Raw genomic sequence first — 17,962 nt, 5'->3', positions numbered from 1 at the left:
CTGCCATTATATAACTGACTGCAACGGTTTGAGTTAAAAATCTTCGTTTGTGTTCTACTGAAGAAACAAAGTCACCTACATCTTGGATGCCCTGGGGGTAAGCAGATAAACATCAAATTTTCATTTTTGGGTGAACTATCCCTTTAAATGTATATCCAAACACCATGGTTGCTGTAATTTTGCATCCGATGTCCCTTTAAGATTGATTTAGCAAAGCTGCACAATTATAGGGACTTGTGTGTTATTCTATACATTAGCAGCTAAATTTTCCTCAAGCCAGACTGTGTTAAAGTCCCAGTGGAGAGCTGCTGTAATCCTGTAGGAATGATTATAAACAGACAGATGATCTGACAGCAGTTCATACAGCACCTTTCTCACACGTCTCAATAACGGAAGCACTTCCTGACAGATAAAACACAACTCCAGATGTTGTTTTCAGCACAGCAATGCTGCACAAGCAGTTTTTTTACTGGTAGCAGGAAAACAAAAGGATTTCCTTCACACCTCAGTGAAATATTACAAATATAAGAAAAGCAGAGATGCCAACTTGTGCAATAGTGGTGGAAATGTTCAGTTGCTTTTTTGCAGCCAAAACTTTAAAGAAACAGACTTTTAGGAATAAACCAGAGAAACATTCACTAGATTAAAAAGTGCGACAAAACTCTTATAATTTTTAATAAATAAATTACAACTAGACTTTCCAGCCAGTGTTCACCAAGCATTTTCACTATATGGAAAAGAACAGATTTGACATTTTGATAATAACTTTCATATTACACAGAAAAAAGGTCATTCAAGTTTTGAAAGACAGGGTAGGAAATGACAGAATTCTCAATTTATGATCTTTAGAAGGTACATTTTTTACCAATCATGCAACTTAATTATCAGAGAAAAAAATAATTTTCTTTGCAAATCTATGAGAGCGCATGCAATCTGAATGTTATGATGCATTTAAAAGTCAAAGAACGGTCAACAACTGTCTCTGACATTCTCGTAATGACTGTTTTTGATCAAACTGTATTATTTTTTTTTTTTTTATCAGACATGCTTTTAAGAATCTGTGTCTGAATGACATATTTGAATGACTCACTTCCTCTCAGTGGCAAATGAGGCCTGTCTTTCTGATTACAGTTTGTTTCTGATCATAAACATTTGTTGAGACTTTCATGCCTGAAGTGCCGGCTGTCATTATACAGCTCTCTCTCTCTCTGAACCCTTCTGAGAGCTCTCCTGCCTAGCGAGGTGTGTTAATCTTGAGATGAAAGACGTGCTGTAATTGCCTCACACTTTCTTTTCCCTGAAAGATGCTGCTGTTCTTCAGCACTGAAGATCACAGCAATATTGAACCTCTTGTGTAACTCTTAAGCTAAAAAAAAAAATAACTTTGCAAGAATGCATCACCTTAATATGTTTAAAAAAATTCAAATATTATTACAAAACTTTTTGTACAATGACTTTTAAAGCATTTGTAAACTATTTGTTACATGTAAAATCTTTCAAATTTTAAAATGGCCCCTTTGGGGATCCATAGAGCCCTGTTTAAACAGACTAGGTTTGTTTAGTGCTAATTTTCAATCTGTTTGGACTTTGCAGAGGATGGAACTGTACAAACTCAGAGAGGAGGAGAATCAGAATCAGAGAGAGAGTTTGACCCTTTTACCAGCAAGCAGGAGCCACCAACTGACGTCCAGCAGCTCACCACAGATGCAGTACCAATCCTCCCCAGCCTAAGACTGCTCAAACTCCACTCAGCTCTGCTGACCAAGAGCTTCGAGGGTGATCAGCAGTTTTTTAAAGAGGCACCGCACACTGTGCCAACAGTCTCTACCTCTACATCTAACACTGAACATTCACTTCTGGTGCCTCAGGAGGATGCAGCAGTCTTCTCTGACCTTGCAACCACACTGACCATGACTGCGGCAACATCTGTGGAACAAAGAAGGCCCAGCAAAAGCCGTAGTAGAACATCAGAGAAGATGGTAGTCACCTCTCAGCCTCTCACAAACCCCACTATTCCAATAAGCACTCCCACAAGCATAGGTCAAAAGACAACTCTCAACACAACAACAAAGAAAGCCTTTGACAAGGAAAGTACTTTGCCACCACTGTCTCTGTCAACTACACCTAAGAAAGAACCACGAAGGCCAGAGGGGAAAACCACACCAGGATATTCCTCTGAGACATCTCCAGGTACTTTGAGAATATTATAACAGACTGATATGGATGGTTATAGATGGTTATAGATGGATATAGATGGAAAGACGGATATGGATGCTTGATACGAATGGATACAGATGGATATATTGAGGACATAGATAAATATAGATTGATATGGATAAATAAATAGATATGGATGGATATAGATAGTAGATAAAGATAAATATGGCTAGCTAGATCTGGAGGATATAAATGGATATGGATATATATGGAGGGATATAGATGGGTATGGATAGATATTATATAGGTATGGATACACAGCAAAATCCCCAGTGTTAATTTAATACTCTGAGTGTGGACACATATAAACACTGAAGCAGTGTTAAAGTTAACACTGAAGCAGTGTTGAAGGTAATGAGATAATTAGGTGATTAACAAAGTGATGATTGATCATTATTGAAGACACCTGATGTTAATAAGCAGAATCACCAAAGGAGAAAACCAAAATTTTTAAGCAACCATTATAGTGGTCAGTGTTTGCATTAGTTGGGCTCTTGACCCTTAAATCTTTAATACTAGATTTTGTTTGGCTGCTGTATTTGAGTTAAAACAGCCAGACAAGCCAAAAGCTCAAGTCACCAGGTGATTATGTTTTAACATATTCATTGTTTGACGTAAATCACCTAGAGTCTAATCTCTAAGTTAGTTTTTTTTTTCTGCTTATTGTAATAGCCTTGACAATCCACAGAAGATCCAGCACGTCCTATACATTTTGGAAAGATTTTTTTTACAACCTGTTTAAAAAAAAAAAAAAAAAAAGTATTTCACCTAGGCACACATAGACATCAAGAACCAGCCCATGAATCTCAACAATGGTGACAAACGGCATATTCAGATAAACAGATCAACTCTGAACTCTCATAATTTATTCATGCCGCAATGCATGATGGGAGTCATGGATGAGTTCTGATTGGCTACAACACGCTTTTTGATGGTCACCGTTGTTGTGATTCTCACACTGATTCTTCATGTCTGTGTGTCTAAATTAAGATAAACTTTTTTTCATCATCTGTCTGATTATGGCAAAACTGATTGATCTTTTGTTCACAGTTTTTTTGTAATCTGTAAGGAAATTCTATGTCAAATACTCACTATTTGATGATTAAGTCAAGCACAGTCAATGCCATCTTATTGACTTTTGCTCTTGGCTTGTCTGGCTGTTATAACTCAGTAATTGCAGCTAAACAAGACCTAATATTGAAGATTTAAGGGTCAAGAGCCTAACTAATGCAAACACTGACCACTATAATGGTTGCTTAAAAATTTTGGTTTTCTCCTTTGGTGATTCTACTTATTAACATCAGGTGTCTTCAATAATGATCAATCATCACTTCATTAATCACCTAATTATCTCGTTAACTTCAACACTGCTTCAGTGTTAACTTTAACACTGCTTCAGTGTTTATATGTGTCCACACTCAGAGTGTTAAATTAACACTGGGGATTTTGCTGTGTATGGGTAGATACCAATGATATATATGGGCATGGCTAGATATGATATAGATGGATATGAGTAGATAGATAGATAGATAGATACGTATGGACATAAATAGGTATGGATAGATATTATATAGATGGATATCTATATAATATACAATTTATTTATTTTCTTAAATCTTATATTGCAATTTTTTGTCTATTTATATTTACATGTGTATTTTTTTTATTTTCAACTTATATTATTTTCTCTGTGTTGTTGTTGTAGCTGTTCTGATTCAGATTCTGATATAGATACCAATGATATAGAGCATGACTAGGTATGATATAGATGGATATGAATAGATAAGGATGTATATAGATGGGTATGGATAAATAAATTAATATAGATGTATATGGATAGATAGATACATATGTGACCCTGGATCACAAAACCAGTCGTAAGGGTCATTTTTTCAAAATTGAGATTTATACATCATATGAAATCTGAATAAATAAGCTTTTATTGATATATAGTTTGTTAGGATAGGACAATATTTGGCCAAGATACAACTATTTAAAAATCAGGAATCTGAGGGTGCGAAAAAATCTAAATATTAAGAAAATCACCTTTAAAGTTCTTCAAATAATGTTCTGAACAATGTATATTACTAATCAAAAATTAAGTTTTCATACATTTACAGTTGGAATTTTACAAAATATCTTAATGGAACATGATCTTTACTTAATTTCCTAATGATTTTTGCCATAAAAAAAAAAATATTTTGGCCCAAACAATGTATTTTTGGCTATTGCTACAAATAAACCCCAGCGACTTAAGACTGGTTTTGTGGTCCAGGGTCACATATGGATATAGATGGGTATGGAAAGATATGATATAGATGATATGAATAGATATGGATGGATATAAATGTATAGGGATATATACGGATGGATAGATATGTATAATAATTACAGATATGGATGTAGTTGTATATGAATGTGGATATTAATGGTATGGATAGATATGGATGGATAGATATGTATGGATGGATGTAGATAATTGTACAGATAAATATGGATGTATATAGATACGGACAGCTACAGATGGATATGGGTAGATATGGATGAAAGATATAGATAGTTATGGATGTTGATCTTTATGGCAATGCACAGGCCGGGAGCTAATGGAGGATTATTGCATAGCCAACCAAACATAAGACAGCTGTAAAAAGGGGTGACTTCAGAATGGTGCCCTTCTCTCTCTCTGTCTTCCTTTTTCCAGCTCACTGCGATATGAACTTCACAGACGCCGAGGGTTATATTGAGCTCCCCCCGGATGTCTCATTTGATTCCCACATTCATTGCACCTGCCTGGTTACTGTATATCTGGGTTATGGCGTTGAGATTCAGGTCAGTACTTTTTCATCTAAGGCTTTTATCATATGCAGATTAGGAGAAGAGTCTCTGTCACACATCTTTGTCTCTCAAGGGCAACAGAGTGTCATTTCTATCTCCTCTACACTTAGCACTGAAATTTGTATACAGTGTATACAGAAAGTGTATACAGAAATGTAAAATAGTCTCAGCCTGTCCCTATAGGCTCAGTATGACAAGATATTCTCTTCTGTACTTTCTGCATAACTACATGAGTATGAGATAAATATTAATTTTCCTAAAGTATGGACTGAAAAGCCTGACAACTACAAACAGGCCACTGCAATGGTAAAATATGCTATTTATAGATGAACAGTGCTTAAATGTGTGCCAGTACTGTAAGAAATACATTACAACTGAGAATTAAAAAGTAAAGAATAGCACAGTTCAGTAATATTAGTGACCGCTTAGTTGAGGAGGATGATTAAGACATTAAGTGCACTCATCCTTAAATCACAGAATGATATCTTTGATAAGCTAGTATGATTATGAACAACAAATGAAAACTAGGTGCTTTTCTAAATAGTTCATCAGTTGCAAAGAGGATTTACAAAATGTCTTACTTCATTACTCAAGCCATGAGAGAACAAGCCGTTCATTTTGGGCAAATGAAGCATCGCAGACACTGTCAATTTTGTGTTTCATGCAATCAGGTGGAACTTGTTATTGTTCCTGTCAGCCATCCAACTCAATACAGCTCGATCGACTGCACTGCAATTTCTCAGACCTCTAATTTTGGATTGATCAAAAGAGAGAGAAATGCATTTAAAAACTGATTGTGAGGAGGCAGAACACCGCACATAAAAAGTTTTAGAGACATGCAGACAGATGCTGCCAATTCTCTCTCAGGCATTTATAAAGACCTCCAGTCTGAAGTTGTGAAAGTTTCCGTATGGAGTTCTGAGGAGCGTCGTGTTTGCGTATCAGTGTGTTTGACTGCAGAGCAGCTGCTGTGTCAAATGAAACAAAATCCCTTCTAAAAAGCCCTACAGTAGATATGTTGGAGGAGAGAGGCTCTGATCTGTGCTGAATCATACATGTGATGCTCACTTGGCTTTTTGCATATTTTAGATGTGATGGATTCATCAGGATTTTGACTACAAGTTGATCTCTGTGCTTTGGTAAATTTGGTTTTCGGAGTAATGATACTTGCTTGCAATATTCAGCCACAGCTGACATTTTTCATTTATATCTGAAATAAAATTAAAAAGTCAAAACTTTTTAATTTGAAATGCATATTGATCTTATTTAAGTTGAGGCTGATCATGAAAATGCAGAAAAGTTTTTGAATTTTTTATGTTTGAGGACATTATAGTGAGTGTAAAAGTTTAATGTACTCAATTTATCGCGAATGTATCCTACAACCCTAGAAAGTTCCGGTCATCTGTTTTATGTCTTGCAAAAGCAAGACTTCTTAAAAATAATTGCTCTTTCCTGGCATTTGTAATTCTCCAAGTGGCCAATTTAAAGCCAGTGATTTTGAAATGTGCTTACTCTTGAAGGGGATGCTAAAGGCACACAGGATGCATAACTGTTTGAATATCTATGGTTAAAGATCCACGTTGTTAAAGATCAGGACAGCTAACAGTATTTTGGGTTCCAACTCCAAAGAGGTGAAATGCAATACAATTATGCCAATATCCGACAATTCCATTGTCAAATGATGAAATGGAAGATGAAATGGAGTAATTCAATCCATTAAGTGAATCCAGTGATACCATATACAGTGTCTTGCGAAAGTATTCATACCCTTTAGTTTTTTTTTTTTTTTACGTTTTATGTTGCTGCCTTATGTTAACTGCTTTAAATTACATTTTTTCCACATTAATCAACACTGCATACACCATAATAGCAAAGCAAAAACAAAATGTATTCAAAATTAAAAAAAACTGAAACAAGTGCATTGCTCATTGTCTCTCCTATCTCCACATATGATCATAGAGCTCAACTAGAGTGATCATCTGGTTCTTGGTCACCACTCTAACCAAGGCTCTTCATAAATTGCTCAGTTTGGCTAGGAGGCCAGTTCTAGGAAGAGTTCTGGTTGTTTCAAACATCTTCCATTAAGGGTAAAGAAGACTACATGCTTCTGTGAACCTTCATGCAGCAGAATTTTTTCTGAACTCTTCCCCAGATGTGTGGCTTGATCCAATCCAGTTTCTGAGCTCTACAGGCAGTTTTTGACCCCTTGGCTTGGTTTGTGCTCAGATATACATTTTCAGCTGTTAGGGTTAGACCTTATATTAAGACGTGTGTGCCTTTCCAAATCATAACCATTCAAATGAATTTGCCACAGGCAATATTTATGCTCCTGAGCTAAATTTCAAGTGTCCCAGATAAGGGTATGAATACCTATGCAAGTAAAAATAGTTTATTTTTAATAGGTTTGCAAAGATGTTTTTTGCTTTGCCATTATGGTGTATAGAGTGTAGACTGATGTGGAAAAAAGTAATCTAAAGCAGTTTAACCTAAGGCAGCAACATAACAAAGTGTAGAAAAAATGAAGGGATATTAATACTTTTGCAAAGCACTGTACAACACCACTAAATAAAACATGTCATTCATTTATTTTTATAAAGTACTACTTAGAATTTATAATGCGTATCTTTAGCCATATGTTGCCATGAACGACAATCTCAGTAACTACACAAGTACACAAGTTACAACATACGTTGTAAGCTGTTTATGTGTTTAATTCACTAGAAAGTACAGATTCATTCATTCAAGAATTAGTTGGATTTGACTCACTAAAAAGAACCTGCTCATAAGAGTCATTCTTTTGGGAATCAGTTACTTTGGTCATACTAGCTATACATTTTTCAAACACTACAAAAATAATTAACTAAATCAAAACAAATAAGAGTAATTTGTTCAAGATTCAGTTGGACTACACTGGTTATGTTGTATGGTGCAGACTCATTAAAAAGAACCGGCTCGTAAGAATTGTTTGTTTGGGAATCAGATTACTTGGGTGTTGCTGCACCACTTATATTTATGGTGCATTCACACCAGATGCGAATTAGGCGTTAAGCGCAAGTGATTTACATGTTAAGTCAATGCAAAGAAGCGATAGACATCCTGCGGCATCCTTTCTTGCTTGGAAGAAAGTGAGTGAGGAGGTCGGACAATCTGGTAAGTTGTAAAAAACGCTCTTTACTCAATTTGAGCTATATACATATTGATGGACTGATCTGATGGACCCAGACACGGTGCAGCAAGAGTCTACACCGTTTTTCAGCCTTCCATAGCACATAAAGCGCAGCTACCATCTCAACAAAATCCATGTCAGTCATTTCACAACGAGACTGGAGACGCCTGTCAGAAGCCCCTATTCCTGTTTCTATAAAAGTACGAAGATGTATTGTACAGCTCTAGGTATCCACATACAGCGATGATGATTTTGTCCTCCATTGTTGTTTCAGATTTCTGCCTCCGCTCGCTACGTCGTAATCACGTCACTAGCAAGCTCCTGATTGGTTAACGCGGCGTGAATATTCGCCAAAGTTCCGATTTTTCAACTTGCCCGCACCACGTCATTCGCAACACCTCATTTGCAGGATGTCTATCGCGTCTTTTCATTGACTTAACATGTAAATCACTCGTCCTTAACGCTTCATTCGCGTCTGGTGTGAACGCACCATTATAGTGTCAGAGTATTTTAGTACAGTTTTCCACCCACATCAGCGAAAAAATGCATGTGCAAGAACCGTTAATTACTTGTGATAAAGCCTTGAACTTCACAGTGCATTTTCACCTCTATATGAAAAGCCTTGGTTTTATCTGTTTTCTGATGTTGCTATGAATTATGTGACAGTATTTCTAGCTTAGTTTGTGCTCCTTTTGCTAACTCGCAATCAATCATTATCTTTTATGAGACCAAGGTTGTGGTGATTCATGGACATTTGCTGTGATTTGTGAAAGAGATGCTGAAGTACATGAGTCAGCTTCCCTCAAAATCCATAATATATATTTTCTCATAGAACGTCTAGATAGCTGTGAGAAGTTCATGATCTAATCAATGCTTGCGTGCTGATGAACTGGTGGACAGTGTTTAGTAGTGAAATTGGAGTTTTAGTTGAGCTGTAATTACCGGTACCTTGTATTCACAATGCCGTCTCTCCAGGGTCCAGTGCTCTATCGGCTAGACCCTCATTAACTTTCCACAAACTGGTCTGCTGGAGTCCACAAAGGTCCTGTGAAAGGCCATAAATCATTAAGATTCTCAACAGTGTTTCATTTTAATTGCTTGTCGACCTGTTGACCATGACAGCGCTCATATTATTCCATACACACTACCCTGCTAACCCTGCCCATCTCAGGGGTCAGGAAGCATTACCTGAACATCTGATGACACACTTTTAAACCTAGTTTATGGAAATTAAAGCCTTTGTGCTTGTTCAGTTTAAAAAGCGCAAATTACAGCAAAGCGAACGAGCTAATATTCACAGAAAGGAGTCACTTGAACCTGAAGAGAGTTTCAGGGTCTTGCCATCACATCTGAAATTATTTTTACAGTCAAGGTCTCAGTTGAAGAGACTGCTGTCAGCTGATATTAATTTCACCTTGGCTCCGGTATGTGTCATAAAAAGCAGGGAGATGTAAAGCAAAAGGTTATTCCTCTCAGCGTGAGACTGACAAATCACAAGGAAAAGAGAAAAGCAAAGGCTTGGAAATACGAAGCTAAATTCATCATGCATGTGTTCAAATCTATGCAATTTTTTACAGGTCATCAGCTCCTTCACTCTCTGTTAATATTTATTTATTTATTTATTTAAAAGTAAAGAAGGTTTGTGTAAACTCTGCTCTGGTCTAGATTTATTTATTATAGCATTATGTCAGTTAGTTTTAAAGCTTTAAACTATAGCTACCACAGAAGGAATGGATGGAATAAAGTCGTAGAGGTATGTCTCTTTAAATGGACTTTTATACAGTTTTGTGTTATTTGTGTAATTACAATTTGTCAAAATTACCTGCAATTTGTCCTCATTAGAGCTGGGAACCGACTTCCGCCGGAAAATACCCGAACCGAATGAATTCCTTGAATTTAGATTCCGTTAACGGCTCTCAAACATTCTTACGCTACTAAACGTACATCTCAAAACGTACCACGTGACGAATGTGGTATGATTCTAGAACGAATGGCTCTTTTGAGTTTCTCTTTAGTGAATCAAAACTATACAGCGCGCCAGCGTGTAGCCAGGTTCACGAATGAATCATATGAGCCGGTTTCTTTTAGTGAATCAATACGACACGCCAAAACGATACAAGACGCCAGTGTAATCCGGTTCCCAAATGAGTCAAATGAGCCAACTCTTTTTAGTGGATCAAAAACACCAGCCCTGCGTCCCAATGTGTATACTATCTGCTCTAAATAGTGTTGAAAATCACTACTATGACATAAAATTTAGGATGGATAGTATGCACGTTGGGATGCAGCCCAGGGTAGTAGGATTAAAATGAATCACTGTATCGGTTCTTTTCAATGAATCAAAAACATACAGCGCCAACAGTGTAGCTTCTGAATCGTATTTGAATGAATGAATGAATGAATGAATGAATTTCATATGTTTTATATTTCATCCGTACTTGAATGTTATTAAATTATTTTAATAACATTTTGGAATTTAATTCTGCTTGTTATATATGTTCTGTTGATAGTATTTCCAACAAACTGCTGAATGTTTTTTTTTTCCTTCCAGATATCTAATTCTCCAAAGCATTAAATTAATATCTGTAATGCAACAAGAAAACTCTTTCACCTGTGTAGCTCCTGTGCTGCTCTCACAACGATTTGAAAAACCATATCAGTGTGTATCAGTATCAGCTCTGATTTGACTGGGCAGCCCAACACTTCACACAACGTTGGTCAATACGCTTATCTCAGAGGCACATGCAACAAAACCGATCAGAAGAACCTCCACATACTCTTTCATATTCTGGACCCACTGAAGTGCACCCAAAACACACTTTCAGCTGAGCTGATTCTAATGGATATCTACACAGATACAATCATGTAATTCTGTTATATCACAGCCTAGTTTTGATCTGATTCTGCCCTTGTGCTGCAGGTGCTGAACGCGAGTTTGGATGACGGGATGGAGGCGGTTCTGGAGGATCTAGGTGGACCTGTGGCCTCAATTCTGGCCAACAACTCAGTGTTATACAGGGGTCTGGTGCTGCGGAGCTCTAGCAACCAGATCTCAGTGCAGTTTAGCAGTGAATGGCCCATTCAGCCTGGCTTATTACTTCTGCGGTATAGAGGTATTTTTAATGATTTGCCTTGATATTAAGAGGAAAAATCGATTTGCTATAAGATTCTTACTGAGTCTCGCCTACAGAACAATAAACAAATATTAGTACTGATTGGTTTATAGAATAATGTCATGGAAATAAGCCTCAGGAATAAAACATCATCTCTCACGCTAGAATCCTTGAGGGGTTTGACGCTGATGGGACTCCTCAGTGTAAACATGTTGAGGTTGCTGCTTTCCAAAGGAGACAGACAGCAGCTGTTTATTTGGATATGTGTGTGTGTGTGTCTACATTGGCAAAGAAATCTAATACACACTAGACTTTTGTTTTCAGGCAGACAGCTCATTCAGAGAGATTCCGATTCAAAATAACTGATTTCTATTTTAATATATTTTAAAACAGAATTTATTACTGTGATGTAAAAGCTGAATTTTCATTTTTTACTCCAGTATTCAGTGTCACATGGTCCTTCAGAAATCATTCTAATATGCTGAAGATAAGTCAAAAGTTTACATACGTTTACAGAACTGACAGAACAAAAGAATCTGCAAAATGTTAAATAGTTTACCAAAAATAAAAGGGATCATACAAAATGCATGTTATTTTTTATTTAGTACTGACCTGAATAAGATATTTCACAAAAAGACATTTTGTCCACATAAAAAAATAATAGCTGAATTTATAAAAATGACCCTGTTCAAAAGTTTACATACGCTTGATTCTTAGTACTATGTTGCTACCTGAATGATCCACAGCTGCATTTTTTTTTTTTTTTTTTTTTTAGTGATAGTTGTTCATGAGTCCCTTGTTTGTTCTGACCATTTAAATTGCCCGCTGTTCTTCAGAAAAATCCTTCAGGTCCCACAAATTCTTTTGTTTTTCAGCATTTTTGTGTATTTGAACCCTTTCCAACAATGTTGGAACTGTATGTTTTTGAGATCCATCTTTTCACACTGAGGACAACTGAGGGACTTATATGCAACTATTACAGAAGGTTAAAATGCTCACTGATGCTTCAGAAGGAAACACAGTGCGTTAAGAGCTGGGGGGTGAAAACTTTGAATTTGAAGATCAGGGTAAATTTAACTTATTTTGCCTTCTGGGAAACATGTATCTTCTGTAGCTTCTGAAGGGCAGTACTAAAAGAAAAAAAAATTATATTTAAGCAAAATAAGAAATGTATACATCTTCATTCTGTTCAAAAGTTTACAACCCCTGGCTCTTAATGCATTGTGTTACCTTCTGAAGCATCAGTGAGTCTTTTATATCAGTACAAAATAAAAAATAACATGCATTTTGCATGATCCCTCTTATTTTGGCAAAATATTTAACATTTTGCAGATTCTGCAAGGTGTATGTAAACTTTTGACTTCAACTGTATACAGACACATAAATAAAATTATATATAATATTGAATCCCAGCATCATCTGGGTTGGGTTTGGCAGCCACTAGAGATAAAGTTGCTGGCCAAAAGCCTGTTGAGTTTAAATGCAATCAAAGCACACGTGAACGCTGCTCCTGCTGCTAAACAGAGATCAATAACGTTTGTCCCAGTGAGATTAAATGAGAGAGAGCTATAATGCATCGCTGTGCTCTATTGATATTTATGCGCTGGGGTTAAATGCTCCGTTCAAACGGTCAAGGGCTCAATAAATGCTATTAAAGGCAGAGAGATGCAGCTGAGAGGCCATGAAGAGCACCAATACACTCGCAAAAGCAGTCAAATTAATGAACCATTCAGCATATGATGACCTTCCCATGATATGATGCTTTTTGGCTAGTATTTTACTCATAACATCTAGCTAAATGAAACAATTAATGGTCACACCATGGTCAGAATGCAGACAGTTTTGCTTGTTATTATAATAGTTATTATTTGATGTTCAGATATCATTTAATTCTTATACTAATTAAATTAAAAATGGCAAAACCATTTGGTTTTAAGAAAATATATATGACAATAAAGCATTTTTGTAGCATCAGAATCAATTTGCTTCCACTTAAATTAGTGTTATCAATCAGAAAATTCTTTGATTTCATACTTACGTTCTTATTTCAATCATGGTGCATTTAGTTTCTTTTTTTAGACTCTGAAACGTTTTTGCTCTGCCATTTTAATTCCCTTTTCATTATATGGAAATGTCTGTCAGTGGCTCTCTTTCCGCTGATAGACAGATTGGATTAGTGTTACAAAAAGCCCTGGCATCTGTTGGCCGTAACCCCCAAGCAGCGACTCTGCCCTGCTGTGCTTGAACTGAGTCATTATTAGTAATAACTAAACAACTGGGCATTATGGAACATTAATCACCATGGAAACAGGGAAAGGAGGGCCAATTATTCACAGCTGGTGAGATCGGATGGACATTAAATGTTGCTTCCGCATATTTAACCAGCATCCGATCGGTTTAGTGACAGATAAAGGAGTTTGGGTCAGGTTCAAGCATGTGCTTTCGGTCTGTTTGCTCAGCTCCGTATTTCTGTGGCTCAATTGCACAAGAAGTGCTAAGATCAAAGGTTCAGTTCCAAGGGAGTGCAAATAGTGAGGAAATGTGCCTTAAATTCACTGTAAGTTGCTTCAGATAAAAATGCCATTACATGTAATTGCTAAATTAGAGGTCATGTTTTGACAGCCATGTTTTCAGTGTCTTCCTATTTTTAACAAACAAATTCAGCCTCCTTCAAGTACACTTAAAAAAATACTTATTTTCCATTGTAAATATCCAAATATTCTTAAATCAAGATCCATTTACTTGAGAAGGGAAAATAGTTTGAGTCTTGTTTTATGAAAAATGAAAAACAATTCAACTGACAGATACATTTTTTGCTTGTTTTAAGCATGTAGTTAATTTTGGTATATTTTCCAAAAACAAGACATCATATCTAGCTCTAATAGTCATTTTACTCCATAGAAAAAAATCTTGATTTTAAATGTTATTTGTAGTGGAAAACTATAGTTTTTGTGCAGTTTAGAAGTTTGAATGCTGCCTTAAAGCATACTGTGTCTAATTTCTATGCCACAAGTGTCACTAAACAGAATTTAAAAAGAATTAAAGTTGTTTTCAAAAAAATTACATGGCATGTATTTTCCATGTCTTTTTCTCTCCAGCCTTTGCTCTGAGTTGTGCATCTCCGCTGGCCCCTGAAAACGGTGAAGTATCAGTCACTGGTCTTCAGGTGGGGGGCGTGGCGTATTTCTCCTGTCTGATTGGCTATCAGCTCCAAGGGCCCTCCTCCCTCACATGCCGAAATGCCACCACACCCTACTGGAGTGGCAGAGAGCCCAGGTGTCAAGGTATGAGAGGACAAACTAACATTACGCCTGTATGTACTGCCTCTAAACTGCTACACGTCAAAAATTATGACTTGTGCTTTAGTTTCATTTAAATGGACCCGTGTTATTTCTTTTCATTAGTCTCATTAGTTTTTGGCAGTCTGTTGGAAATCTGTGCCATGCATAACGAAAATGAAGAGAACTGAGTGCAGCAAATTCACAGCAGTTTTTCTCTTTTTGTCTTTCATGCTTAGTTGCTTGTGGGGGGATGATGAGAAATGCCACTCAGGGTCGTATCGTCTCTCCGGGGTTTCCAGGAAATTACAGCAACAATCTGACATGTCACTGGGTACTGGAGGCCCCTGAGGGCCATCGGCTCCACGTTCACTTTGAGAAAGTGGCACTGGCTGAGGATGATGACAGGCATGAGCTTTGTGTTTTTTCACTTTGAAGTATTTTTTACTTCCCTAAATTCCCTAAATTCTACTTTTTAGTTGGCTGGCAGTTGAAACCAGAGTTATGTACACTACCATTCCAAAGTTTTGGGTTTAGTTGGAAGAAAAAAATAGTTTAATTGAGCAAGGATGCATTAAATTGATCAAAAGTGACAGTAAAAGTGACAGTTACCAAAATTTTTGATTTAAATAAATGCTTTTGAACTTTCTATTTGAGCAAGGATCCTAAAACGTGTTACGGTTTCTGCAAAAAAATTAAGCAGCACACCTGTTTTTAACATTGATAGTAATAAGAAATGTTTCTTGAGCACAAAATCAACATAACAGAATGATTTCTGAAGGATCATGCAACACTGAAGACTGCTGATAATTCAGCTTTGCCATCGAAGGAATAAATTACATTTGAAAATATTATAAAATAGAAATCTCTTATTTTAAATTATAATAATATTTTGTAATATTACTGTTTTTATTGTATTTTTGATCAAGTAAGATGTGTATGTCTTTCTTCTTTCAGATGAATACAATAAGAGTTAAATTTAAAAATGCCCTGGCTCTTCCAAGCTTTATAATGGCAGTGAATGGGTGTTAAGATTTTTAAATCAAATAAAGTGCATCCATCCATCATAAAAAGTGCTCCACATGTCTCCGGGGGTTAATAAAGGCCTTCTGAAGCGAATCGATGCGTTTGTGTAAGAAAAATATCCATATTTAAAACTTAATAAACTGTAATCTCTAGCTTCTGCTAACTATCGTATGTGTGTTCATGAGAGAGTGGTGTTCTACTGGATGACATAGGACATACGTAGCATAAGCTCCTGTGAGAACATGCTAGTCTTGAGAGAAACAAGTATTGTTTACAACAAAGGAAAACCAGTCTCCTCTTGGTTTATATCGAAATCCTTTAACATTTTTCTTTACAAATCTTTGTTTTGTACTTCTAATTCGTGACCATTGTTTTGTTTTGCCTACGTCCTATGTCATCCGCTGGAACGCCACTCTCTCGTGTACGCGCATCAGTTTACTTCAAATGGCCTTTATTAACTCCCCAGAGCTTTTTATGATAGATAGATGCACTTTATTTTACTTCAAAAAATCAACAGCCATTCACTGACATTATAAAGCTTAGAAGACCCAAGACATTTCTTAATATAACTCTATTGTATGATTGTATTCATCTAAAAGAAGAAAGTCATATACACCTAGGATGGCTTGAGGGTGAGTAAATCAGGTGGCAGTTTTTAATTTTTGGGTGAACTGTCCCTACATTCAGGTGCATTTTAGTAACTAAAAGGTACACATTAATACCTATGTATAAAAGGTAATACCCCAGTGACAGCTTTTGTACCTTTTTTTCAGAGAGTGAAATCATAAACCTAAATCTTTTATTTTATTCATTTATTTTTTGATCTGTTCACACATTTACTCTTTAGTGATGCTAACTTCCTTTTGTTTGTTTTCAGACTCCTCATAAAAGATGGGAGTAATATTGACTCTCCGCCCTTGTATGACTCATACGCAGTTGAGTATCTGCCCACTGAGGGGGTCACCAGCACCGGCAGGCATCTGTTTGTGGAATTCACCAGTGACGAGACGGGCACATGCACGGGTACCGCCATTCGATATGAAGGTACAAGGTCTCTTCTGTATTTCGTGAACATGAGTTATTCATGTCTTCCAATAATTTAACAAAAGAGCTTGTTCACTTCTGCCTTTCATTAGTTCTGGTCTCTATAAGGCCTGAACAAATTTGTTACAGCAGCTGAAGAAGCGCAGAGAGGGCCAGAGAGAACTGATGTTACCTAGAGACAAAAGATTACTGGGTATATTTATAGAGTTACAGGTTCACCATGTCCAAGGACTACTGACAAACAACATTCTACTGAAATAACACTATAAATACTAAATTGCTAGAGAATGGAAGAACTGATAATGAGCAGCTTGACTGCAGTGTAAGTCACATTGGATTAAAGCATCTGCCAAGTGCATGAGTCTAAATGTAAAAATAACTTTTTACAGTTTATGCGGAAAATAATGAACACTGTTGTATTGTTATGTTTATTATATTGTATAAATGTTGTTTTTCTGCATGTTCTACAGCATTTGCTCAGGGCAGCTGTTATGAGCCGTTTGTGAAATATGGAAATTTCTCCACAAGTGACCCTGCGTTTGGAATTGGTTCTGTGGTGGAGTTCACCTGTGAGCCCGGTTACACACTGGAGCAGGGTGCTGTTATTTTAGAGTGCGTACATGATGAAAATCCACAATGGAATGAAACAGAACCAGCCTGCAGAGGTGATTTTGTGTGTAATGTCTCTTTCTGCATGCCGATTGAATTATAGTCTAATCTTTAGTTCTTTTTTTTGGTCATTTTTTCTCTAATTTAATTTTAGGTTTTACTTGCCATTTGAAGTCGATATGAAATCCAACTCAACTCTTTAAATTCACCCAAAAAATGAACATTTATTTACTCACCCTCATGTCGTTCCAAAACTGGACAGAAAGACTTACTTTCTTCTTTTGGGCATTTTAAAGAATGTCCTAGCTTTTTTTTTTTTCTCTTATGACGAAAGTCAATTGGCTAAAATATTTTTTTGGGTTGCGAAGAAAGTAAGTATGGAAGTCAGTTTCTGCCACTGAATAAAAAAGGTAATTGCAACTTTTTCTTAGAATTGTGAGATGTAAACTTGCAGTTGTGAGTTACAAAGTCAGAATTGTGAGAGAAGTCAGATTGCAGGTTATAAAGTCGGTTTGTGAGATAAAACCTCGTAATTACCTTTTTTTATCATTCAGAGGTGGAAAGGGGCTTTTTTAAGTCATATAGGTTTGGAATTGCATGATGTGTGTAAATGATGACAGAATTTTTATTTTCAGAGGAGTAATTTAAATTTTTTCCCTTTAAATTAAAATAAA

At 36.4% G+C, this 17,962-nt stretch overlaps 1 protein-coding gene across 2 annotated transcripts in view; it reads left to right on the top strand.

Moving 5' to 3' along the window:
- The window catches only part of sez6a (seizure related 6 homolog a), a 55,574-nt gene that overhangs the window by 25,682 nt on the left and 11,930 nt on the right, over positions 1–17,962 (top strand). For both annotated transcript variants that reach the window (XM_051121595.1, XM_051121594.1), the window contains exons 2-8: positions 1,594–2,190; positions 4,919–5,046; positions 11,139–11,331; positions 14,430–14,615; positions 14,849–15,017; positions 16,513–16,679; positions 17,150–17,344. In XM_051121595.1, coding sequence (XP_050977552.1) covers positions 1,594–2,190; positions 4,919–5,046; positions 11,139–11,331; positions 14,430–14,615; positions 14,849–15,017; positions 16,513–16,679; positions 17,150–17,344 — 1,635 coding nt within the window. The remainder of the gene's footprint in view (positions 1–1,593; positions 2,191–4,918; positions 5,047–11,138; positions 11,332–14,429; positions 14,616–14,848; positions 15,018–16,512; positions 16,680–17,149; positions 17,345–17,962) is intronic.

This window comes from Labeo rohita, chromosome 10, assembly GCF_022985175.1.
Source record: "Labeo rohita strain BAU-BD-2019 chromosome 10, IGBB_LRoh.1.0, whole genome shotgun sequence".
Classification (NCBI taxonomy): Eukaryota; Metazoa; Chordata; class Actinopteri; order Cypriniformes; family Cyprinidae; genus Labeo; species Labeo rohita.
The sequence above is the reverse complement of the archived record's forward strand: the minus strand, read 5'-3'. Positions and strand labels throughout refer to the sequence as shown.